General features: G+C 39.1%; 1 protein-coding gene across 3 annotated transcripts in view; it reads left to right on the forward strand.

Annotated features, from left to right (window-relative positions):
* Positions 1–1,809: 1,809 nt before the first annotated feature.
* The window catches only part of SLC35A3 (solute carrier family 35 (UDP-N-acetylglucosamine (UDP-GlcNAc) transporter), member A3), a 50,362-nt gene continuing 25,831 nt past the window's right edge, over positions 1,810–26,340 (forward strand). Inside the window, exons 1-3 of one of the 3 annotated variants that reach the window (XM_011935164.1) lie at positions 1,810–1,982; positions 19,803–20,007; positions 25,457–25,611. In XM_011935164.1, the coding sequence (XP_011790554.1) occupies positions 19,821–20,007; positions 25,457–25,611 (342 nt within the window). In that variant the 5' untranslated portion in view covers positions 1,810–1,982; positions 19,803–19,820. Of the gene's footprint in view, positions 1,983–2,078; positions 2,489–19,802; positions 20,008–25,456; positions 25,612–26,340 lie in introns of those variants that run through there. The other 2 variants (XM_011935167.1, XM_011935166.1) reach the window with 2 other exon arrangements.

The following is a 26,340-nucleotide window of genomic DNA, read 5'->3' on the forward strand; positions in this document are numbered from 1 at the left end:
ATTGGCCTAATTTCAATATTGCTGTGTATTGGGAAATAGGGAGGTCCAAGGGGGAGAAGGGTGGGGAAATGGGCAGTTGTTGGAGTAGTCAGAATACACATAACATTTATCAATTAAGTTTGCCTTCCTATATGAGTGCAGTACATGGCGCCTGTATTAGTCCATTTTCATGGTGCTGATAAAGACATACCCGAGACTGGGAAGAAAAAGAGGTTTAATTAATTGGACCTACAGTTCCACATGGCTGGGGAGGCCTCAGAATCATGGCGGGAGGTGAAAGGTACTTCTTACATGGCTGCGGCAAGAGAAAAACGAAGAAGCAATAGTGGAAACCCCTGATAAACCCATCGGATTTCATGAGACTTACTCACTATCATGAGAATAGCACAGGAAAGACTGGCCCTCATGATTCAATTATCTCCCCCCTAGGTCTCTCCCTCAACACATGGGAATTCTGGGAGATACAATTAAATTTGAGATTTGGGTGGGGACACAGCCAAACCATAACAGCACCCCAAAACAATTACCATAGTAACATCAAAGATCATTGATCACAAAGCACTATACCAGATACAATGATGAACAAATTTAAATGTGGCAAAAATTATTGAATATTATGTGACACAGAGACACAAAGTGAGCACATGCTGTTGGAAAAATAGCACCAATAGACGTGCTTGAGGCAAGGTTACCACAAACCTTCAATTTGTAAAAACAAACAAACAAAAAAGCAAAGAAAAGCAATGTCTGTGAAGAGCAACAAAGCAAATCACAATAAAACGAGGCATGCTGTTATCATCATCTAACAGGCACATTTTGGTTTCAAAAAAACTGGACATATATTAAGATCTAATATGTATTTTACTGTCCAGGAATTTTCTCAAGATTGTATTGCAGAAAATTTTAAAGCCAGTTATTCTACTCTAACACAGTTATTTATTTTTCTTCAGTCTCACTTTTTTTCTAAGTATGTCTCTCTTGGACATGGTTTTAATCATCTGCAATATAAAGAGACATAGGCTGAATTTATAGCAGCACTGAGTTAACAAAAAGAGATAATCCTGTTCGCTTATTTGATAACCCAGCTGAACCTGAAGTACTGATTTCAGCCTGTTCATCACCTGAATGGGCTGCAGTGGTTAGAGGGTTTCCAACACAGCTATGGAAGACTTTTAAGAGGTAATGCTGTAATCCATGCAGCCAGGAAGGGGTAGTAGGTCTCTTATAACTCTGCAATCCTCTGGGCCCAGCTTTCTTTTTCCTCTCCTGATTGATGACACCAGGCCCATTGGTGGTATGGCTCTGGGTTTCCCTCAGTCTCAAGATCTCAGTCAGGGTGGGAGAAGTGGAAGAACAAGCCTTCTTGCAGACCACTGGTTGATTGGCAGCCTTTGCCATAGCTAATCTGCTTTGTTTTCAGGTCAGTGACAGTCACTTTTAGGAGCCGGTTCGTTTGCTTTCAAAATCCATTTCCCCGTTCCTCTCAGGGTTCTTTGCCCCAAAGGACTTTGCCCTTTCTTTCGCAGTGGACACCTTCGCACCCTCTGCAAACAGACAGTCCCGCAGAGGCCCTCGACGAGTGTCACTCCATCTGTCTCGCGCTCCCAAGAGAGGTGTAGCAGAAAGCAGTGCCCCAGGCCTCCACGCGACGGTGAAGCAGGAACCAGGGGCTGCCAGCAGGGCAGCCCAGGTGCGTCGCCTTAGGGACGGAGCTGCCAAGTGCCGAGCTGGGGATGCCAGAGCCGAGCCGGGAACGGCATTTGCCAGAGCCGAGGCGGAAGCCGGAGCATTTGGGGGACGGGACCGCGGGAACCCGGAAACGCCTGGGCTGCACCGAGCTGGCGGTGGCTACGGCGACGGGAGACGGCGGCGCTGCGGGTCAGCGGTCGCGTTGGACCCAGCGGACTCGGCAGCCTGGGGCGCCCGGCGGAGCTGAACCGCGGCTCCCGGTGGTGGGCTCAGCGGGTCGAGCTGCGCGGGAGGTGAGTCCTCAGCGCACCTGGGGAGGTGCAGGAGCCAGGAGGCCAGCGGCTGCGGGGTGGCCGGGGCAGCTCCTGGAGGAGGAGGAGGAGGAGGAGGAGGAGGAGGAGGAGGAGGCAGCATGCGAGGGGGCTGATGTGAAGTCTGTAGGGGTGAAGGGGACGGTATCGAAGACCTGAAATACAGTGCTAGCTAAGTAGGGTTGGGAGCAGATGAGGTGACACGTTGTAACTCCGACAGACGACGTGCGGAATGTGCTGGGTGGAGGAGGAAAAAAGGCCCGAGGAGAGGGGTGTGTCAAGCAAATGAAGACCTGGCAGTGTGTGCCTCAGCGCCTGGGGCGTGCGGAGCTAGTGACGAGTGGGCCCGGCTGGGGTCACATCCCTTCAGTGAACATCCCATGAGCTCTCTCTCGGTGTTGAGCCCTGTGGTAGGCACAGATGCCCCCGACCAGCACCTGGAGCTCAAGAAGCCGCAGGAACTTAAAGAAATGGAAAGGCTGCCCTTGGTAAGGCTAGTGAGAACACAAGGACTGTTTGAGGCGGGGTGAAATTCTCATCAGAACAGGTGTGTGGGTGCATTGCTTTATAGTAAAAGACGATCTTTTATTATGTTCTCTTAAATACAGTATTTGAAAATTAAGTCTTTTTGTTTTTGAAATCAACATTCGGCTTTAGTAGTTAAAGGTGAAATTTGGTGCAGTTTCTTACTTGGTGTTCTTACTCACTTTCACTGGTAAACTCAGGGTGTTTCAAGGGAATGACTTGTAAATGTAAAATTTCTGATGCTAACTTTCCTCCCAACTGTTGATTCTATCTCTTCAGCATCTCACATTTAGTTCTCCCCTTTTTCATTACCACTATCTCTCTGCTAAATATGCTTGGCTTTCCTCTTCTTACTTGCGCTTAGAGCAGTAACTTCCAAACTGGACTTGTCCTCAGCCTGGCGCCCTTCCAGTTACTTGCCTCCAAATTACTTTTAAAGCCAAAGATCTTATGCCTTTCTTTTTTTGGTTATTCCTTCCTCAGAAATACGCAGTGATTCTCGATCGGCTTCAGAATAAAATGTAAATTATTTAGGGAGGCATTTAATACACTTTGTATTATTTAGGGAGGCTTCAAATTTTTCCTTCAAAATTTGAGTCTGACTATGGCTCCAGTAAAATCAATATGATCCTTTAATTCTTTTTTCCTTTTATTCTGTTAAACAAATATTACTGTTTTCCACATATCCTATTTTTTAGCCAAACTGTAGTAGTTAATTAGACATCCAGTTTCTGAACATGCTATATGCCTATGTGCCTTGGTCTTTGCTTTTATCCTTTCTTCCTACAAAGAAGAAACAAGGAAGGCCTTCCTTGCTGTCTTTGTAGAAATTCTACTTATTCTTCAATTCCTTAAATGCCACCTCTTTCTTATGCAGCTTTCTGAAATCTGCCAAATCCAGTTCATTCTTTTTTTCTTTTTCTTTTTCTCTTCTTTTGAGACAGAGTTTTGCTCTTGTTGCCCAGGCTGGAGTGCAATGGCGTGATCTTGGCTCCCTGCAACCTCTGCTTCCCGGATTCAGGCAATTCTCCTGCCTCAGCCTCCCAAAGTAGCTGGGATTACAAGTGCCCACCACCATGCTAATTATTTTGTATTTTTAGTTGAGACGGGGTTTCACCATGTTGGCCAGGCTCGTCTTGAACTCCTGACCTCAGGTGATCCACTTGCCTTGACCTCCCAAAGTGTTGGGATTACAGGCGTGAGCCACCACACCCAGCCCATTTTTTTTCTTCATGTGTGCTGGGCTTTATAAATCTTATAATACTTGTTAAATTTGCATTGTACTATGGTTATTTGAGAGTTCTGTTATCCCTATTATAATGTAAGCTTCCTAAGGAAAGCATTTGTGCTTACTACTTTTTTTTTTTTTGAGATGGAGTCTTGCTCTGTCACTCAGGCTGGAGTGCAGTGGCACGACCCTCTCACCTCACTGCCACCTCTGCCTCCCAGGTTTAAGAGATTCTTCTGTCTCAGTCTCTCAAGTAGCTGGGACTACAGTACAGGTGTGCATTACCATGCCTGGCTAATTTTTGTATTTTTAGTAGAGACGGGGTTTTGCTATGTTGGTCAGGCTGGTTTCAAACTCCTGGCCTCAAGTGATCCACCCACCTCACCTCCTAAAGTGCCAGAATTACAGGCATGAACCACTGCACCCAGCCTGTACTTACTACATTTTTAAAGCACTTTAGTACTTGAACACATCATAATGTATTAGACTCTTAAATATTTGTTACATTAATCATGTAATGAAATAGTCTCTTATTGTGCTCCTGGAGACAAGATGAGCTCTTGAGTTGTTATAGAAACTTACTGTGGATTTAATATGTGAAAATGCTTTTCTGTTCCATGTTTTAGTACCTCATTTGATCCTAGTAATAAATCGTTGGGGTAGCATAGTTATTATCACCACTATTTTATAGATAAGAATATTAAAGTTCAGACAGACCAACTAGTTTGCCCTGGGTCTTACATACACTCCTTAGGCTGCCTCAATTATATTTGAAATTGACATAATTTGTGTCCTGAAACATGTGCCTTTTACTCAGTAGAAATTCAACATGTTGAACGAGTAATTGGGTAAGTTATAGAATCAATGGAAAGAATCTCATTTGAAAGCCTAAACTTGTTCAGTAGCCATGAAGTATAACTTTTGAGCTTTTCCTTTCCTGAGAAGTATAGAGAGTGAAGTTTCTTTTTGATGTTAATCAACTGTGGATTTGTGTGTGTGTGTGTGTGTGTGTGTGTGTGTGTGTGTGTCTGTAAGTGCCAGATATTTAGAGTAAGTTATAGACCTGTCTGGGTAACTGAAATAGCTTGAACATCATCAGACTGACAGTTAATAATGTCATTCATGAGTATAAATTTATTATTAAATAAGATTCAGGTGAATATGAATTGGTAGCTTAACATTAGATTTTAATCCTCACAAAAGCAATGTATTCTTAAGTATGTTCAACTTAATTCTCTCTATTAATGAAGGAGTGTAGTGGTTATATATTTTTAATCATTGTTTCTTTAATGTATCTTGTTATATAAATCTGAGTGTGTTTTATATATAAGTGTAAAAATGACTTTAGAAGGTACAATGTTGCTTAGCTTCTCTATTCAGATTGCCTGACCAGAACTCTTTCTAGTTTATCATCCATATTGGAGATACTATCTAAAATGAAACCAAAGACCCAGTTTAAGATACGTTGCTGTACTTAGAGAGATAAGAAGTTTGATTGAAAAGGTATGCTAGGTCACAAAGCATAGTAGAAATTAGAATTAAGATGAAACTGAAACTGGGCCGGGCATGGTGGCTCATGCCTGTAATCCCAGCACTTTGGGAGGCCGAGGCAGGCAGATCACAAGGTCAGGAATTTGAGACCAGCCTGACCGGCATGGTGAAACCCCGTCTCTACTAAAAATACAAAAAATTAGCTGGGCATGGTGGTGGATGCCTGTAGTCCCAGCTACTCAGGAGGCTGAGGCAGGAGAATTGCTTGAACTCGGGAGGCAGAGGTTGCAGTGAGCCGAGATCGCACCATCGCACTCCAGTCTGGGCAACAGAGCGAGACTTCATCTTAAAAAAAAAAAAAAATGAAGCTGAAACTTTGAGGTTATGTCAGATAAAATGCTAAGAAACAAGCTCATTCCACAAAGTATCTACATAGGACTTTATATCTACCCAGAGCCTAGTTTTTTCTGTAAAAGTTATGTAAGAAGTTTTTTTCTAAATTCATATATGCTATAAAACCAATTTCAAACAGCATTTCTAATAGTATTTTCTATCATGAGTAGGTTTTTTTTTTTTTTTTTTTTTTTAAATACGGAGTCTCGCTCTGTCGCCCAGGCTGGAGTGCAGTGGCCGGATCTCAGCTCACTGCAAGCTCCGCCTGCCGGGTTCACGCCATTCTCCTGCCTCAGCCAAAGGAGTAGCTGGGACTACAGGCACCCGCCACCTTGCCCGGCTAGTTTTTTTGTATTTTTTAGTAGAGATGGGGTTTCACCGTGTTAGCCAGGATGGTCTTGATCTTGTGACCTCGTGATCCGCCCGTCTCAGCCTCCCAAAGTGCTGGGATTACAGGCTTGAGCCACCGCGTCCGGCCTCATGAGTAGGTTTTATAAAGGTATTCAATGAATAAGGCATTGTAGTATAATAATCACTTTATTTGATTTATATTCCTTAATCATAACCACCCTACAAAATACATACTATTATTTATCACCATTTTATAGATAAGGGAAAGGAGGGACAGAGAGATTAAATAATTTGCTGTACTTATTAAGTTGTAGAGACAGAATGTGAACGCAGTCTGAGACCAAAGGCATACTTTTATATACTATGGTGACTGACCCTCTAATACTTGGATATGCTTTTTTCTTTTTTAAATAATTTTTTGTAGAGATGAAGTCTTATTATGTTGGCTTGGCTGGTCTTGAACTCCTGGCCTCAAGCGATCCTCCCACCATGGCCTCTGAAAGTGCTGAGATTACCAGTGTAATCAGTCGGTAGACATGCTTAAACATAGGCTTTACTGCAAAGACTATGGGTTTTGACTGAAATAAATCATGGTTCATGTCTGAGCTCTGACAAGTTCTGCAAGACAAGTCATACACTTAATATATCAGAACCTGTGTTTCTTAATCTGTAAAATGAATACCTCCTTTTACAGATTAAATGAGATCTAAATGAGATAATGCCTGTAAATCACCTACCACAATGCCTGATATACTGTAGGTATTCAAGATTCTTTTACTATTTTTACTTCTCTCATGAAATACAGTTATTAGAAAACATTTAATGCAAACCAGTTTTGACCTGCATTTTTCTTTTTCTTTTTTTTTTTTTGAGACAGGGTCTCACTGTCAGCTTGGCTGGAGTACAGAGGCACGATCTCAGCTCACTGCAACTTCTACCGCCCTGGCTCAAGTGATCTCCCACTTTAGCCTCCTGAGTAGGTGGAACTACTGGCATGTGCCACCACACCTGGCTAATTTTTGTATTTTTTGTAGAGACAGCTTTCACCATGTTGCCCAGGTTGGTCTCAGATTTCTGGGCTCAACTGATCCGCCCACCTCAGCCTCCCAAAGTGCTGGAATTGCAGACCTGAGCCACCATGTCCAGCCCCTGCATTTGTCTTTTATGTTACTACACAGAGTTATGAAGAGATCATTCTCCCCCAACAAATATTGTGGAGTTTATTTATTGTTTTATAAATTCAACATAGAGTAAATGCTTAATATATGACAGGTGCTGGTATGGAGAAGCAGGAAATACAGTGAATAGAAGAAGGAAATATATATCATTTGTCAATAAATTGGCCTGATAAAATTTATGAGTGCTATTATAAAAGGTATACGCAAAATGGCATGAGAGTATAGTAGAGGGAAGGATTCAGTCTGCTTGGAAGACATATGAAACTTCACTGAAACTTGTATTTTGAGTCCTGTAAGATATGTAGAGGTTCTACAAATACAGAAGGGAGAAGAGGTGTTTAAAAAGAGGAATATTTGTTCAGTGAATGCATGAAAGAACAAGATTGAGACATGTAATAGTTTATGGCAGGAAATGTAGGTTGGGACCAGATTATGAGGGCTCCTTTATGTGAAGGAGTTTGGACTCTATCCTCTATTTTGTAAGAAGTCAGTTAAACTTTACAAACAGGGCAAGGGACAGTGACTCATGCCTGTAATCCCAGCACTTTGGGAGGCCTAGGTTAGAGGATCACTTGAGGGCAGGAGTTTGAGACCAGCATGGGCAATGAAGCAAGACCCCAGCTCTACAAAAAATAAAAATATTATCTGGTTGTGGTAGCATGTGCCTGTAGGTCCAGCTACTTGGGAGGCTGAGGCAGAAGGATTGCCTGAGCCCGGTAGGTTGAGGCTGCAGCGAGCCGTGATCACAGCACTGCACTCCAGCCTGGGTGACAGAGTCAGACTTGGTCTCAAAAAAACCCAAAAAAAAAAAAAAACGGAAGAGATGTGATCAGACCTACATCTTATTAAGACATCTGCTATATGGAGCCTAGATTAGAGTTGAGAGCGTCTGAAGCTTGCCCTCTTCAGTTAGGCAGAGTGACATGAGACTTGAACAGTAAATGTAGAACAAACATAATTAATATATATTTATATTCTCTGTAGCTTAAGCTTATAGTATGTGTAAACTTCTAAGACTGTAGGTTTACCAGGAACTGGTTGCAATTTCATGTTTAGAAAAGGTGTTGTTTAAAAAAACAAAACTATACAGCATTGGATTCGAATATTGGAATCTTGTTCTCAAGGGAAAGTGGTAATCTAACATTAATTATTTAAATATAATCAGCAGCTAGAATTTTTTAAAGTTTGAAAAGCTTTGACAACAAAGGAAGACAAGTCGTTCTACTGTAAAGGCACATGCACTGTAAGTTTATCACAGCACTATTCACAGTAGCAAAGACATAGAATCAATCTAGATGCCCATCAGTGGTGAACTGGACGTAAAAATACGGTACATATACGCCCTGGAATACTATGCAGCTATAAAACAATGAGACCATGGCCTTTGCAGCAACATAGATGGAGCTGAAGGCCATTATTCTAAACAAATTAATGCAGGAACAGAAAACCAAATACTGCATGTTCTCAGTTATAAGTAGGAGCTAAACATTGAGTACCTATGGACACAAAGAAGGGGACACAGTAGACATTCAGGTCTATTTAAGGATGCAGGGTTGGAGGGGGGTAAGGATTGAAAAATTACCTATTGGACATTATGCTGATTACCTGGGTGACAAAATTATCTATATACCAAACCCCCATGACACACAATTTACCCATGTAACAAACGTGCATACCTACCCCTTACCTTCAATCTAAAATAAAAGTTGGGGGAAAAAAAGAATGTTTAACAGTTTGTCAGACCACAAATCCATAAAAATTGCTCATTCTATGTTGTTTCAGTTAAATTATCTTCACATTAAATTTTTAAAAATCATTTACGCGTGCTACAAAGAAAACTATTTTAAGGCCCTCACCATTCAGGTTTATCCTCAGGCTGAATTAAATAGCTAAACATTGTTCTCGATTACCCTTCTATGCTTTATTTATTTAAGATAGGATCTTACTCTGTCACACAAGAAGGAATGTAGTAGGCCCAGGCGGTGGCTCACACCTGTAATCCCAGCACTCTGGGAGGTGGAGACGGGCGGATCACCAGAGGTCAGGAGTTTGAGAACAGCCTGACCAACATCGCAAAACCCTGTCTCTATTAAAAATACCAAAAAAACCCCCACAAAAAAACTAGCCAGGCGTGGTGGCAGGCGTCTGTAATCTCAGCATCTCAACCACTCAGGAGGCTGATGCAGGAAGATCGCTTGAACTTGGGAGATAGAGGTTGCAGTGAGCCAAGATCACGCCATTGTACTCCAACTTGGGCAACAAGAGTGAAACTCCATCTCAAAAGGAAGGAAGGAGGGAGGGAGGGAAGAAGGAAAGAAGGGAGTGCAGTGGTGTGATTACAGCTCATTGCTCCCGGGCTCAAGCAATCCTCCAGCCTCAGCTTCTCGAGTAGCTGGGAGTATACATAGGCAAGCACCACGACATCTGGCTAATTTTTAAAAGTTTTTTGTAAAGACAGAGTCCCTACTATGTTGCCCAGGCTGGTCTGGAACTCCTGGGCTCAAGGGATCCTCCCACCTTGGTCTCCTAAAGCGCTGGGATTATAGGTGTGAGACACCGTGGCTGGCCCTTGTATGCTTTAATACCTAAACATTTGAAAAATCATTGGAAAATGCTAGAACTTTGTAACGTTAGTGTGTGGGGAGCAACTCTATCTTAATGAGTAACTATATTTTACTTTCTGCATATTGATACAGTTCAGTTGGCATGTTTTGATACATGTAGTGTATCTGAGATTGAGCAATAAATTATGTTTAAAGGGGTCAACTTGAATAGTCTAGTATGGACAGAGAGCCTAAAATTGGGAATTTTTTTTCTCTAGCTTATAAGCTTTATATCTGATTATATGTTACTAATATTTCAAGTTATAAAAACAAACATACTAATGAAAATAGTGACAGTCTGTACCGTTTTGCCTTTTATGTCCTTTTTCCCCCTACCCACACCTACCTATGTCTTTTAAAACAGCAAAGAGGCCAGGCGGGGTGGCTCATACCTGTAATCCCAGCACTGTGGGAAGCTGAGGCAGGAGGATGGCCTGAGCCTGAGACCAGCCTGGGCAACACAGGGAGACCTCATATTTACAAATAAAAATTTTTTTTTTACCTAGGTGTGGTGGCACATGCCTGTGGTTCTAGCTACTCAGGAGGCTGAGGTGGGAGGATAGCTCAAGCCCAGGAGGTAGAGGCAGCAGTGAGCCATGATCATACCACTGCACTCCAGCCTGGGGAACAGAGTGAGACCCTGTCTCAAAAAATATAAAATAAAATAAGAAAATAAGAAATAAAATAATAAAACAAACTGATGTTTTCCAAACTAAGCGGTAGTAGAAGAATTGCTTTGTAACACTGGCCAAGTTCTTGTTTTTTCTATGGAAATGTTACTGTTAAACATTTAGTTTTGTGAACAAAAAGTGAATGGGTCAGTTTTCTATGAGAAGATTACTAGAGTAGTTTCTCATTCATTTAGTATCTTTGTTGTTACTAAGTCCAGAATATATTTTAAAAAGTATTTATCAAGTACATACTGTGTGTAAGGAATTGTTCTACGTACTCTTCAGTAAACCAGTTTTCCTAGTAATTAATTTTAAAAAATATAGCACCTTAATTTCATCCGATCTTTCTCTAACACATATTTAATGCTTTCTGCTTGAATAGACGTAGAGTGCTCCCTTTGGCAGCACATATACTAAAATTTGAAGATTATGGAGAAGATTAGCATGGCCCTTGCTCAAGGATGCGACACAAATTCATGAAGCATTCCATTGGGGAAGAAAAAATAGACATAGAATTGGAAACAATTACATTTTAAAAATACAGACTTAGATCCTCATGTTAATTTCTTGTGGTTGCTGTAACAAATTATCACAAATTTTATGGCTTAAAACAACAGCAATTTATTCTCTCAGAGTTCTGGAGACCAGAAATCCAAAATTAATAGAACTGAGTTGAAATCTAATTGTCAGCAAGGCCTCACTCCATCTGGTTGCTCTGGGAGAGCATCCATTCCTTTCCTCTTCCAGCTTCTGGCAGCTGCCAGTATTCCTTTGCTTGTGCCTGCATCACTCTAATATTCAAGGACAGCATCATCAAATCTCTCTCTGCTTCATCTTCATATTGCATTGTTCTCTTGTGTATCTGTATTCTCCTTTTCTTTTATTTCTTTTTTTTTTTTTTTGAGACGGAGTCTCGCTCTGTCGCCCAGGCTGGAGTGCAGTGGCATGATCTCGGCTCACTGCAAGCTCTGCCTCCTGGGTTCACGCCATTCTCCTGCCTCAACCTCCCGAGTAGCTGGGTCTACAGGAGCCCACCACTGCGCCCGGCTAATTTTTTGTATTTTTAGTAGAGATGGGGTTTCACCATGTTAGCCAGGATGGTCTCAATCTCCTCCATCTCATGATCCGCCCACCTTGGCTTCCCAAAGTGCTGGGATTATAGGCGTGAGTCACGGTGCCCAGCATCCTCTTTTTTTAAAAAATATTTTTCCAGAACGGGTGCAGTGGCTCACATCTGTAATTCCAGCACTTTGAGGGGCCGAGGTGGGTGAATCACCTGAGGTCAGGAGTTCAAGACCGCCCTGGCCAACATGGTGAAATCCCATCTCTAGTAGAAATACAAAAATTAGCCAGGCATGGTGGTGAAAGTCTGTAATCCCAGCTAGTCGGGAGACTGAGGCAGGAGAATCGCTTGAACCCAGGAGGCAGAGGTTGCAATGAGCTGAGATCACACCATTGCACTCCAGCCTGGGCAACAGAGCAAGCCTCCATCTCAGAATATATATATTCCAGCTTTATTTAAGTGTTTATATATATACATATTAATTAAATATTTGATGGCTGATTTCCATCTGGAGAATTGTTTATAATTGTATTTTTTTTTAACTTCTATCCCCAATCTTCTTAGTTTTGAATCTTTACTAATGATTAGTGCCTGTAGACCCTACCTGGCTTTTACAGAAGTCTCTGTTCTTTGTAGAATATCTTTAACTGTTGTAAGTGGTTTGAAGTGACCGTAACAGAATGAGGTAGAGCAGAATTGCAGGAGATTGTGGGGAAATGGGAGGGTGGGAAGGAGTAAGTCCATTTTTATATGGCAGCACACATTGAAAGGAGATCTTAGAGATATTAAGTAGTTTTGTTTTCCAAATCAATGCATTTCTGTAAAGAGTACAATAGTGCCGAACGATTTTTATTCTAAATATTAGAATGCAAATAGGTTTTATATGTGTATAGATAAAGAAATATCTGAATACTCTTAGTTTTATTTGAATCTAGGAATGGAAATTTTGCAGCCTATGAAAGAACAAGTTAAAATGGATACTACTGTAACTTACGTACAGGTGATATTTTCTTAGTAAACAGTTACCTGACACCTTGAGGAAGAAAGAAAAGGAGAAACAACGAAAAGTTGTTTAACTTAGAATGTGATAGGAGCCTGTAAGTTATAAAGAGTTGGTTAAATATTATTGAGCAAGATTTTGCTTTTCTTAAGCACTTAAGAGGGAACTAATTTAGGGGAGGCTATTGTTTCTTTCATAAAAATTGAGTTTATTGTATCTGTAGTGTAAATTACTTTCTTTCTACTCATTTCTTTCACTTATATAAAAAATGTTTTTGAATTGTCCACAAGATTATTATGGATTTCAAGTATAAGATATTGTTGCTTTTCTTCTTGAGTACTGTATCTACTTCTGAGATAGTTAGAAAAGAATATGTACAAATACCAATGTAAAAAGTAAAGTCAATTGTGATGAATTTTATTTGTCATTATTTAGCTTGTAATAATAGGTTATAGTTTTAAAGTTCCGGCATTATGGAAGATAATGGACAAAAAATTTCAACTGAACTCAGCATTTCTGTATGTATTTAATTTTTTCTGTTGATTTACTTGGAAAAACCTTAAAATGTTTGTTTCTTACCCTAATACTTGTCTCTGACCAGTGTATAATGTGACATATTTGCATAGCACTTTGTAACTTGTGTGTTTTCATATATACTCTCTTATGTCATTAACCTCTAGTAGACTGATATTGTTACTAAGGGAGTATAGTATAAAATGTAGAGTAAAATGTAAATATAGCTTACTCTAAAAATCATAACTTAGGAATTTAGCCCTTGTTTTTATAATAGAAGGAAAATTGACTTGTAGAATATCTAAGATACTAGGTAGTCTAAAATGTATATGAATTTTAGGCAAATGTATATGAATTTTAGGCAAATGTATATGAATTTTAGGCAACCTCTGCCTCCCGGGTTCAAGAAATTCTTGTGGCCTCAGCTTCCCGAGTAGCTGGGATTACAGGTGTGTGCCGCCATGCCTGGCTAATTTTTGTATTTTTAGTAGAGACAGGGTTACGCCATGTTTACCAGGCTTGGCTCGAACTCCTGGCCTCAAGTGATCTGCTCACCTCAGCCTCCCAAAGTGCTGGGATTACAGACATGAGCCACTACACCCAGCCTGTATATGAATTTTAGTACTGTTTTAAAACATTGACTAAACATTTAGTTTTTTAGGACTTTTAGTGGCTGGAGACATATCAGCAAAATACAGATACTGTCTCAGAATGATAAGCTTTATACACAGACTGAAAAAGTATACAGACTATACATTGGTGAGCCACTGGAAATAAGTCTGTAGTAATACTGATTTTAGGATTTACCTACAAGGATGTATTCTTTCCCTCCTTCCTTCCTTCTTTCTTTCCTTCCTTCCTTTTTTTTAAATCAATTTTATTGTGTTGTAATTTACATACAGTAAATATACCCATTGAATAAAATGAACCATTGTACTCGTGAATTGTAGATTAAAAAAAAATCTATAATTCAGTGAATTCTGATAAGTAAATTCAATCATATAACCACCACGCAGTATTTCTACCACTACCAAAAATTCTTTTTTTTTTTTTTTGTCTCACTCTGTCGCCCAGGCTGGAGTGCAGTGGCTGGATCTCAGCTCACTGCAAGCTCTGCCTCCCGGGTTCACGCCATTCTCCTGCCTCAGCCTCCCGAGTAGCTGGGACTACAGGCGCCTGCCACCTCGCCCGGCTAGTTTTTTGTATTTTTTAGTAGAGACGGGGTTTCACCATGTTAGCCAGGATGGTCTCGATCTCCTGACCTTGTGATCCGCCCGTCTCGGCCTCCCAAAGTGCTGGGATTACAGGCTTGAGCCGCCGCGCCCGGCCTGCCACTACCAAAAGTTCTTTGCTGTCCCTTTGCAGTCAGCCCTCAGCCCCAGCCCTGTCTATAGGTAACCATAAATTTGCATTTGTCAGTGTAGTTTAATTTTGCCTTTTCTAGAATTTTATATAAATGGAAAGATAAAGTATGCAGGATACTGTTTTGTTTAAATTTTTTGGCTTAGTATGTTTTTTACTTTTTTGGGGTGTTTAGTGTGGCAGTATTTTTTATTCCTTTTTATAGCTGAGCATTATTCCATTGTATGGATATACCACATAGGATCATTTGTTCAAATATTGATGGCCATTTGGAGTATTTCATTTCTGATGTTACAAATAAAGCTCCTGTAAATATTCATGTACAAATATTGTTGTGAACATGTAATTTCAGATTTCTTGGGTACATCTAAGAGTGGAATTGCCAGGTCATATGAAAAGATTATGTTACCGTTTTCTTTCTTCTCTTCCTTCCCTTGCTTTTGTCCCTCCCCTCCTCTCCTTTTCCCTCCCCTCTCCTACCCCCCTCTCCCTTTCCCTCCCCTCCCCTCCTTCCCTTTCTTCCTTTCCTTTCCTACCTTCCCTTTCTTACCTCTCTTTCTCCCCTTGGTTTCCTCTCCCCTTGGCTTCCCCTCCACTCCCCTCCCCTTCTGTCCTGTCTCCTATCCTCTTTTTGTTTTTATTTGAGAGGGTCTTGCTCTTTGCTCAGGCTAGAATACAGCAGTTCAATCGTAGCTCACTATAACCTCAAACCTCCTAGGCTCAAACCATCCTCCTGCCTCAGCCTCCTGAGTAACTGGGACTACATGCTTGTAGCACCAAACCCAGCTAATTTTTTTATTTTTTATAGAGATAGGGTCTCAATATGTTGCCCAGGCTGCTCTCAAACTCCTGGCCTTAAGTGATCCTCTAGCCTCAGCCTCCCAAAGTGCTGTTTTCTTTTAATAAGGAATTAATAAACTTTTTCAAAATGGTTGTACCATTTTACAGTTTTCACTAGCAATGTTGAGGGCTGTTTGCTCTAAATCCCCTTTAATTCTTAGTTGTATCAGTTTTTAAAATTTAGCCAGTCTAATAGGTACATAGTGGTATCTCATTGTGGTCTGAATTTGTATTTCTCTAATGACTGTGATGTTGAACACCTTTTCCTATACCTATTAGTCACTCATTTGTCTTTATTGATAAAATATCTTTCTTTTTTTTTTTTTGAGATGGAGTGTTAGTCTTGTTGCCCACACTGGAGTATAATAGCGCAATCTTGGCTCCCTGCAGCCTCCATCTGCTGGGTTCAAGCGATTCTCCTGCCTCAGCCTCCCGAATAGTTGGGATTACAGGCACCCGCGAGCATGCCCAGCTAATTTTTGTATTTTTAGTAGAGATGGGATTTCATCATGTTGGCCAGGCTGCTCTTGAACTCCTAACCTCAGGTGATCCACCCACCTTGGCCTCCCAAAGTGCTGGGATTACAGGTGTGAGCCACTGCACCCGGCTGGTAAAATATCTTTTGCCTATTTTTAAATTGGATTGTCAGTCTTGGATTTATTGTATTATTAAAGTTCTGGATATATTGTCAGATCCATGTATTGAGAATATTTTCTCCCATAATGTAGTTTGCCTTTCATGTTATTTTATAGTATCTTTGGAAGAGCAGTCTTTGATTTATTATTGTTTTATTTTATTGAGGCAGAGTCTTGCTCTGTCACCCAGGCTGGAGTGTTGGTGGCATGAACATGGCTCACTGCAGCCCTGACCTTCTGGGCTCAATTGATCCTCCTGCCTCAGCCTCTTGCATGCTGGGACCACAGGTGCATGCCACCATGCCTAGCTAATTTTTTGTAGAACTGGGGTCTCACTTTGTTGTCCAGGGTGGTCTTGAACTTCTGGGCTCAAGTGATGCTTCTGCCTCAGCCTCTCAAAGTGCTGGGATCACAGGTGTGAGCCACTGTACCTGGCCCGTTTTTTAATTTTAATATGTCCAATTTATCAATTCTTTTCATTTATGGTTTGTGCTTTTTGTATCCTAAGAACTCTTGGCCTGTCTCTACATGATTACAGTTTTTCCTTTGCTTTCTTATTGAATATTTATAGTTTCAGCTTTTGTAATGGCTATATGATCCATTTCTAGTTAATATTTGATATGAGAAAGTTAGGGGTAGAGAGCTATTTTTAAAAAAATGCATATATCTGGCGGGGCACAGTGGCTCACACCTGTAATCCCAGCACTTTGGGAGACTGAGGCAGGCGGATCATGAGGTCAGGAGATCAAGACCATCCTGGCCAACATGGTGAAACCCTGTCTCTACTAAAAATACAAAATCTAGCTGGGCATGGTGGTGTGTGCTTGTAATCTCAGCTACTTGGGAGGCTGAGACAAGAGATTTGCCTGAACCAGGGAGTCAGACGTTGCAGTGAGCTGAGATCGTACCACTGCACTCTGGCCTGGTGACAGAGCGAGACTCCGTCTCAAAAATAAATAAATAAAAATAAATAAATAAATAAAAATACATATATCTCATTATTCCAGTCCAGAACTATTTGTTGAAAAGACTGTCCCTTTTTTTTGTACCATTGTCAAATATTGTTTGACAATGTTTATGTGTGGTTTAATAGACTGAATATTTGTGCTCTTCCCTCTGTCCCCTGCCTCCCCAAATTCACATGTTGAAATCCTAACTCTCAGTATGATGGTGTTAAGAAGTAGGGCCTATGGGAGGTAATTAGGTCATGAAAGTGGAGCCCTCATGAATGAGATTAGTGCCTTTATAAAAAGGGACCCCAGAGAACTCTCTATTTTCTGCCATGTGAGGATACAATGAGAAGACAGACATCTGTGAACCCAGAAGAGAGGCCTCACTAGAACCCAGTGATGCCAGCACTCTGATCTTGGACTTCCAGCCTGCAGAACTGTGAGAAATAAATTGCTGTGTTTATAAGCCACCCAGTCTATGATACTTTGTTATAGCAGCCTAAGCTCATGAGACATATGGATCTAAATCTGGACTATATTCTGTTCCATTGATCTATGCTTCTGTCCTCATGCCAATACCAGATTTTATTTTTCTGTTTTGAGACAGTGTCTCGCTCTGTTGCCCAGGCGGGAGTGCAGTGGCGCAATCTCAGTTCAGTGCAACCTCTGCCTCCCGGGTTCAATCAATTCTCCTGCCTCAGCTTCCTGAGTAGCTGGGATTACAGGCGCCCGCCACCACGCCCGGCTAATTTTTTGTATTTTTAGTAGAGACAAGCTTTCACTATGTTGGCCAGGCTGGTCTCGAACTCCTGACCTCGTGATCTGCCTGCCTTGGCCTCCCAAAGTGCTGGGATTACAGGTGTGAGCCACCACGCCCAGCCACCAGTTTTGATTACTGTAGTTTTATAGTTATAGTAAGTCTGGAAGTTTGGTAGCTTAAGGCTTTCAATTTTGTTTTTCTTTTTCAAAATTGTTTTGGTGGTCTAGGTCCTTTGTATTTCCATATGATTTTAAAATAAGCTTGCTTGGTTTTTGTTGTTTGTTTGTTTACCAAAAAAGCTTGCAGAGATTTTGTTCAGAATTGAATTGAATCTTCAGTTAAATCTATGACAAAGGATGTGATCTTCACTAGGAAAGCAGTCAGGTATTACACACTCTGCATTGTCCTTCCTTGAATTCAAGTAAGATCTAGTAGATTTCTTTTTTTTTTTTTTCTGAGATGGAGTCTTGCTCTGCCGCCAGGCTGGAGTGGAGTGGCGTGATCTCGGCTCACTGCAACCTCCGCCTCCCAAGTTCAAGCTATTCTCCTGCCTCAGCCTCCCGAGCAACTGGGACTACAGTTACAGTTGCATGCCACCATGCCCAGCTAATTTTTGTATTTTTAGTAGAGACGAGATTTCATTATGTTAGCCAGGATTGTCTCGATCTCTTGACCTCATGGTCCGCCTGCCTCAGCCTCCCAAAGTGCTGGGATTACAGGTGTGAGCCACTGCGCTCGGCCAGGTAGATCATTTTTATGTCTACCACGGTAATGGTGGTTGATAGTATTTAGATTTTCTGTATTCTTACTGGGTTTTCTTTTTTGTTGTTATTTTATTAATTACTGAGAAAGGTAGGGTAAAAATCTTTAATTATGACTGCATTTACCTGTTTTCCCCTTTAGTTATGTTAGTTTTTGTGTTATGTATTTTGAAGGTATGTTATTAGGCACATATATATTTAAAATGATTGTATTTTTCTAATGTATTGATGCTTTTATCATGATGAAATGTCCTTCTTTGATTCCAAAAATAAATCTTATGTAACCCATTTTGACTGATATTAATAAAGTTTCTTTAATTTTTTTAGTTATTTTTCTCATGATGTGTCTTTTTTTGTCCTTTTACTTTTTAACCTATATATGTCTTAATATTTAAAGTGAGTCTCCAGGAGTAATACTGAATTGCTTTAGGGAAAATATAGGGATTTTGAATTAGTATCATTGGGGGAAGCTGGGTGAGGGGTACATGTGAACTCTTGTACTATTTTTTAAACTGTATGAGTCTAAAATTATTTTAAGTCTTCATAATTGCTTGTTGCTGCATTTTTAAGATAGCTTGCTTGAAATTCTTTTCTGACCATTGCAACAACTGTGTCATCTCCGCATTGTTGTCTGTTGGTTGTCCTTACTCATGCAAGCTGAGACCTTTTTTCTTTGTTGGTATAATAAATATACTTACTTTGGATTGTTTCCTGAACTTTTTGCATATTATATTGTGAGACTCTTTCCTATTTAAATCTTCTATGTTAATGGACAGCCACTGGGGAGGGAGGAAATGTACTGCTTCCTTGCAAACATTTGCCTTCTATAGGGCAGCAATGGTCAGCAGGGCTCTGTCCCACAGTTTCTGTGGCTCTAACCCCTAGTGGGAGGGGGAAGGGCCACCACCTCTGCTCTCATTGGTTCAAGATGAGGATGGTCAGTTAGTTCTTTCTTGCTGATTACACAGTAACCAGTTGAAAAGATTTTGTTCTGAAATACTCTTGCCTTCTCAGGCCTTTGGTTAGAGAAAGTATGTTTTTCTTGGGGCTTTTGTTGTTGTTGTTGTTCTATGCCTTTGAGCAGTTTCAGGTTGTGGGCTGCTGAAGCACCCAAAGTAGGTTACATCTGTAGCAAAAAAAATCTCTAGGGAATTCACTGCTGAGTCATCCCTCAAGATGTCTCTAGCCAATTTACCTTATTTTCTTCACATTTCAGAGTCAGTAGTTACTTTTTGTTTCCAATTCAAGGTTTTCGGTTGTAATTAGCAGAAAGAATAAGGTGGTGTGTGCTTATTCTATCTTGTCTGGAACAAGAGTCTCTTGGTTTGTTTGTTTTTCTTTTTTTTATTTATTCTTTTTGGTGGCAGGTGGAGGAGAGACCTGCAGGTCCTCTCCCTTCTCCCTCTTGGTGTTTTTTAATATACTAGTTTTCATATGTTTTTATCTTATTTATTTGCCCCGCTTTTTTTGTTTTTCAGGCAAATGAAGATAAAACAATGTCCGCCAACCTAAAATACCTTTCCCTGGGAATTTTGGTCTTTCAGACTACCAGTTTGGTTCTAACAATGCGTTATTCTAGAACTTTAAAAGAAGAAGGACCTCGTTATCTATCTTCAACAGCAGTGGTTGTTGCTGAACTTTTGAAGATAATGGCCTGCATTTTATTAGTCTACAAAGAGAGCAGTAGGTATCTAGGTTTTTTGTTTTTAATCAATGCAGTTTATTTAGTTTGCATATATATATTGGTAACTACACATTTGCACTCTTGCATTGTGGAATGGCCTAGTATGAAGAACATTTCAGTATTTTAAAATTTTTCTTAAGACATTTTAAGTCTAGTAGTAAAACCATTTTATTTTAATCTGTATCATAATTCATATCTTCTGGTTAATTCTGTAAATATAAAATAGTTTCTTGCATTTATAATAATTTGAGAGTAAGAGTAAGTTTTATAAATCTGTTACTGTTAGAAGTTTAGAAGAATCATAATTTTTTTACTAATGTAAACAACTATTTTATTTGCTTTATTGATTAGTCCAGCAGTGACTAATTTTATGTAGTTTTTAAAAACAGTTCTATTGAGATAATTCATGAGCCATATAATTTATGTGTTTAAAGTATATTATTTAATGGTTTTTTGGTATATTTCAATTCTAATTTTTTAAACCTGTGGTAAAGTATATAGATATAACATAAAATTTGCCATCTTAACTATTTTTAGTGTACACTTCTTTGTCATTACTTTTACAATGTTGTACAACCATGACCGCTATCTATTTCTAAAATGTTTTTAGCACTTTAAACAAAAACTTTGTAACTGTTAAGTAATAAGCCCCATTCTCCCTTACTCACAGCCTCTAGTAACCTCTGATTCACTTTCTGGCTCTATGAATTTGCCTATTTTAAATATTTCATGTAAGGAGAATCATACATTTGTCCTTTTAGGTCTGGCACTTAGCAAAATATTTTCAAGATTTATTCACGTTGTAACATGTATCAGAACTGTATTCCTTTTTATGGCTGAATAACATTCTATTGTATGGACATAGCACATTTTGTTGATTCATCCATGTGTTGATGGACACTTAGGTTGTTTCCACCTTTTGGCTATTGTGAATAATACTGAAAAGAACAATGAGTAATGCTTCGGTAGATATACAAGTATCTGTTTGAGTCCCTGTTGTCATTCCTTTTGGGTATGTATTTAGGAGTGGAATTGCTGGGTCATATGATAATTCTATGTTTAACTTTTTAAGGAACCATCAAACTGTTTTTCACAGCAACTGGACCATTTTACATCTCCACCAGCAAAGTACAAGGGTTCCTGTTTCTTCACATCTTCACCAGCACTTAATATTTTGTTGTTGTTGTTTTAAATAGCCATTCTAATAGGTGTAAAGTAGTACCTCATTGTGGTTTTGATTTGTGTTTCTCTAATAACTAATGATGGTGAATTTTTATGGTTTTTTTTTTTGACTTTTTATGTCCATCCTTCCTCCCTCCCTCCCTCCCTTCCTTTTTTTTCTTTTTGACTGAGTCTCACTATGTTGCCTAGACTGGAGTACAATGGCACGATCTTGGCTCACTGTAACCTCCACCTCCCAGGTTCAAGTGATTCTTATGCCTCAGCCTCCCGAGTAGCTATGATTACAGGGGCGTGCTACCAAACCTTGCTACTTTTTGTATTTTTAGTAGAGACAGGATTTCACCAGGTTGGCCAGGCTGGTCTCGAACTCCTGACCTCAGGTGATCCACCTACCTCGGCCTCCCAAAGTGCTGGGATTATAGGCATGAGCCACCACACCTGGTCCTTTTTGTGTATTTTCTTTCAAACTACATCTGACATGACTTGTTAAAAGATTGAATATGTGAAAGTCAGAAGAAAGGAAGAATCCAGTTTGAGGAATAAGTGCTAGGTTTTTAGATTAAACTATTGGGTGAATGAGTACTACAATTAATGATATATAGAAATAGGTTTGGGGGGAAATTAAAGCTGCTTTTTGCATCATTAAGTTTCAGACAGCTATAAGCATTCCCATTGAGATGTCAAATAGTAGAGTCTATGCATATGGAACTCAAGAATTTGTCAATTTACATTTTGCTTTGAAGCCAAGGATTGAATGAGATCACCTAGTGTATACTAGAAGAAGAGAAGGCCAAAGACTGAGCTCTGTTGCATTCCCAATATTTAGAGGTCAGGTTCCACAGGAGGAATCAGCAAACGAAGACTGAAGGAAAATAAAAAGATAAATGGAAACGTAATAGCCAAGCTGAGATAGTAGTGTTTTTGCTGCTAAGGTATAGATAAGCAGAAGTATTCACTGCATTTAACATTGTGGAGCCAAAGATATCTTTGACACAAACAGTTGCATTGTAGAAAGATGTGGTGAAAATGTGGTAAAACCAACTGTCAGTGAACCAAAGCATCTGTAGACACACCATACAGAAAAATAGATTCCAGGTGAATTAAAGATTGACATTTAAAAAGCAAAACTTTATGACCTTACTATTGTGAATGATTTCAAACAACATACAAAAGGTACAAATAAGACATAAAAGAAAAAATAGATAATTTAGGGTATATTAAATTGAAAAACATCTGTAAATCAAATCAAGTAAGAAGACAAGTCACAAATTCAGAGAAGATATTTATATAACTTGTAACCACCAATAATTAATATCCAGAATTACAATTACTCCTGCAACTCAATCACAGTTAATAGAAACTTAATAGAAAAGGGGGCAAAGGATATACAGGTAATTCGTAGAAGAAGAAACCTGCATGGCAGATACATATATAAAAAGATGCTCAACTTCACTAGCAATCGAGGAAATCAGATTAAAACCACAGGACACAATTTCACTGCCCTCAAATTGGCAAAAATAGAAAGTCTTAATACCAGGAATTGGTGATTATTTAAAAATTGAATTTAAAAATTAAAAAATAATCAGGTTCGGTGCACACCTATAGTCCCAGTTACTTGGGAGGCTGAGGCAGGAGGATTGCTTAAGTTCGAGAGTTGGGATCTAGCCTGGGTAACATAGCAAGACTCCCATCTCAAAAAATAAAATAACATAAAATTAAGGTAATATTTTAGTTTTCTTTCCTGGTAAAACTAAGAAGAAAACTTTTTGGTAACTTTTATCTTAGTTAAGAATTGTTCAATTATTATTTTGGGGTGAGGAGAGGGTGAGTACCAGGTAGTAATTTTAAAGTATTTTTGTATTTCAAAAAACTTTTCATAATCAAACTTTTCCTATTTTATATTGAGAGAAAAATTTGTCTAAAGTGTCATTATTGGTAAATAATTCTAGGGTTCCTTAGAATTAGAATAATTAGAATAATTCTAGGCACCTTAGAACCCTAATTCTAGGGTTCCTTAGAATTTCTCATTTTTTTGAGGAGTTTATGTATGTATCTCTAAAAGATCTTTGGCCATTTTTCGTGACTGATACCATAAAATTGGCCAGTTCAAAGTTCATTTTCAATCCCTTTCTTGGCTCTAACGTGGAGGAAATAAAGGAAACAACTTCCCAGCTTCCTTGCAGCTATGGATAGTTATGCAACACAATTCTGTTCAGTGAGAACCAAGAAGATCCCTGCTAAGCTGCTGTTTCCTCTCTTTTTTTTTTTTGCTGCCTGAAACAAGAATGAGAGATGCAGCAGTACTTTGACGACTTTATTGCAATGTATACAACAGATGAAAAGCATGAAGATTAAAAAGCCAAAATATATACAGTTATATGTTTTATATATAGTTTTATATATATACACATGTGTGTGTGTGTGTGTGTATATATATATATGGATCTTAGAATAATGCTTAGTTGATATTATCACATACCAGGAACATTTTGGTTTCCAAAAATTGGACATATATTACGATCTTTTATATATATATAATATATATATATATATATATATAAAACCATCCAGGAATTTTTTTATCAAGGTTATATCACAGAAATTTTTAAAACCTGTTATTCTACTCTAGTGCAGTTATTCTGTTTTTCTGCTATGTCTTTTTTGTAAGTGTACCTCTCTTGGACATAATTTTAATAATTTGCCATATGAAGAGACACAGGCTTAATTTGTAGCAGCATTGTATTAACAGGAAAGAGATAATCCTGCTGTCTCTTTGATAATCCACCTGAACCTAGAATATTCATTTCAGCCTGTTTATCGCCAGAATGGGCTGCAGTGGTTAGAGGATTTCCAACACAGATACTGGAAGGTCTTTAAAAGATAATGCTGTATGAGAGATTCATGGAACCAAGAAAGAGCTGGTTCCTCATAACTCTGAAATCCTCTGGCCCCAGCTTTCTCTTTTTTTCCTCTCCTGGTTGATGGCACCTAGACCCATTAGTGGCACCACGTTGAGTTTTCTTCAGTCTCAATGTCGCAGTCAGGGTGGGAGAAGTGGAAGAACAAGCCTTCTTCCAGACCACTGGTTGGCAGCCTGTGCTAGAGCTCATCTGGTTTGTTTTTAAGCCAGTGACAGTCACTTTTTTTTTTTTTTTTTTTTTGAGATGGGGATCTTGTTTTTTTGCTCAGGCTGAAGTGCAGTTATGCAATCATAGCTCGCTGCTACTTCAAATTCCTGGGCTCAATTGATCCTCCTGCCTCAGCCTCCTGGATAGCTGGGACTACAGGTGCATGCCACAACACCCAGCTAATTAAAAACTTTATTTATTTATTATTATTATTTTTTTTAAGAGGTTCTCATTATGTTGATCAAGCTGGTCTTGAACTCCTGGCCTCAAGCAATCCACTCACTTTGACCTCCCAAGATGCTGGCTAATTACAGACATGAGCCACTGTGCCCAGCCTGACAGTCACTTTTAGGAGTGGGTTCATTTGCTTTCAGGATCCACCTTCCCACTTTTCTTAGAGTCCTTTGTCCACCCCAGGGACTTTTCCCCTCCTTTCACAGCTAGACACTGTGGCACCCTTTGCAACTTGCTTGGTGCAGGGTTGCCACAAGTTTTCAATTTGGAAGAAAATGCAATATTTGAAAAATGTAATAAAATGAAGCATAATTAAACGAGGTATGCTTACAGAGAGTGCGCCTGGGTCCCTGAGTCTCTATAAAAGCTTTGGATCTGGACTCATCCTATGTGAGACAAATCCCTATGGGTTGAACTAGTGTTAGTTGGGTTTTCTGTTGTTTGCAACCAAACCCGTTCCCTAACTGATTTACCTTCTTTTTATGAATAAAATCTTCACAATTACTAATTGGCATGAATGGCTGATGATAAACAAAATGCACAAAATACAAGTTTTTATAACATTGCTATAATAAACTAAGAATACTTGGTTGACAGATTAAAACTTTGAGCTTTTGGCTGTCAGAAATAAGTGTTTGTATGTGTTTGTATATTATATATATGTATATATATATAAGATAAATTTGATTATATATCAGAATAAAAGAATATAAGGTTTCTTAATACATTATAATATTTAACATTTAAAAAATCAGCATCATAAAGATATATTTTAGTCCTAAAAGTATCTTGACATGTAGCTCAATTTTCTTTTTCTATAGGTGAGAAAATTGAGATCTTCAGAGCAGATATGTAACTTATTCAGAGTTACTTACTTACTGATTTTTCTCATATTATTTTCTAGAATGTAGTCTAAGAGCACTGAATCGAGTACTACATGATGAAATTCTTAATAAACCTATGGAAACACTTAAACTTGCTATTCCATCAGGGATCTATACTCTTCAGAATAATTTACTGTATGTGGCACTATCAAATCTAGATGCAGCTACTTATCAGGTACTTAAAATACACTTCTTTTTTTAAAAAGCTTTTTTTCTTATACATAATAATTGTATATATTTATGGGGTACATGTGATATTTTGATACATGCATCCAACGTGTAATGATCAAATCAGGGTATTTAGGATATTCATCTCCGCAAACATTTATCATTTCTTTGTGTTGGGAACATTTCAGATCTTCTCTTCTAGTTATTTTGAAATTTTGAGTAAATTATTGTTAACCGTAGTCACCTTCCTATGCTAACACTAGAACTTATTCCTTCTATCTAACTCAATTTTTGTACCCATTAACCAATCTCTCTTTATTCCTCCCCCTGCCCTTGTATCTTTCCCATCCTCTGGTAGCTATCATTCTACTCTCTATCTCCATGAGACCCCCCCCCATTTTTTTTCCTTTTTTTTCTTTTTAGCTTCCACATGTGAGTGAAAATATGATATTTGTCTTTCTGTGCCTGGGTTGTTTCACTTAACATAATGGCCTCCAGTTGCATCCTTGTTGTTGCAAATGACAGGATCTCATTCTTGTTATATCTGAGTAGTATTTCTTTATGCATTTATCCATTGACGGACACTTAGGTTGAGTTCATGTCTTAGCTATTGTGAGCAATGCTGCAATAAATATAGGGCTAAAGGTATCCCTTTGATATACTGATTTCCTTTCCTTTGGATAAATACCCAGTAGTGGGATTGCTGGATTGTCTGGTAGTTCTATTTTAAGTTTTT

This window comes from Colobus angolensis, unplaced genomic scaffold, assembly GCF_000951035.1.
Source record: "Colobus angolensis palliatus isolate OR3802 unplaced genomic scaffold, Cang.pa_1.0 Scaffold141, whole genome shotgun sequence".
NCBI lineage: Eukaryota > Metazoa > Chordata > Mammalia > Primates > Cercopithecidae > Colobus > Colobus angolensis.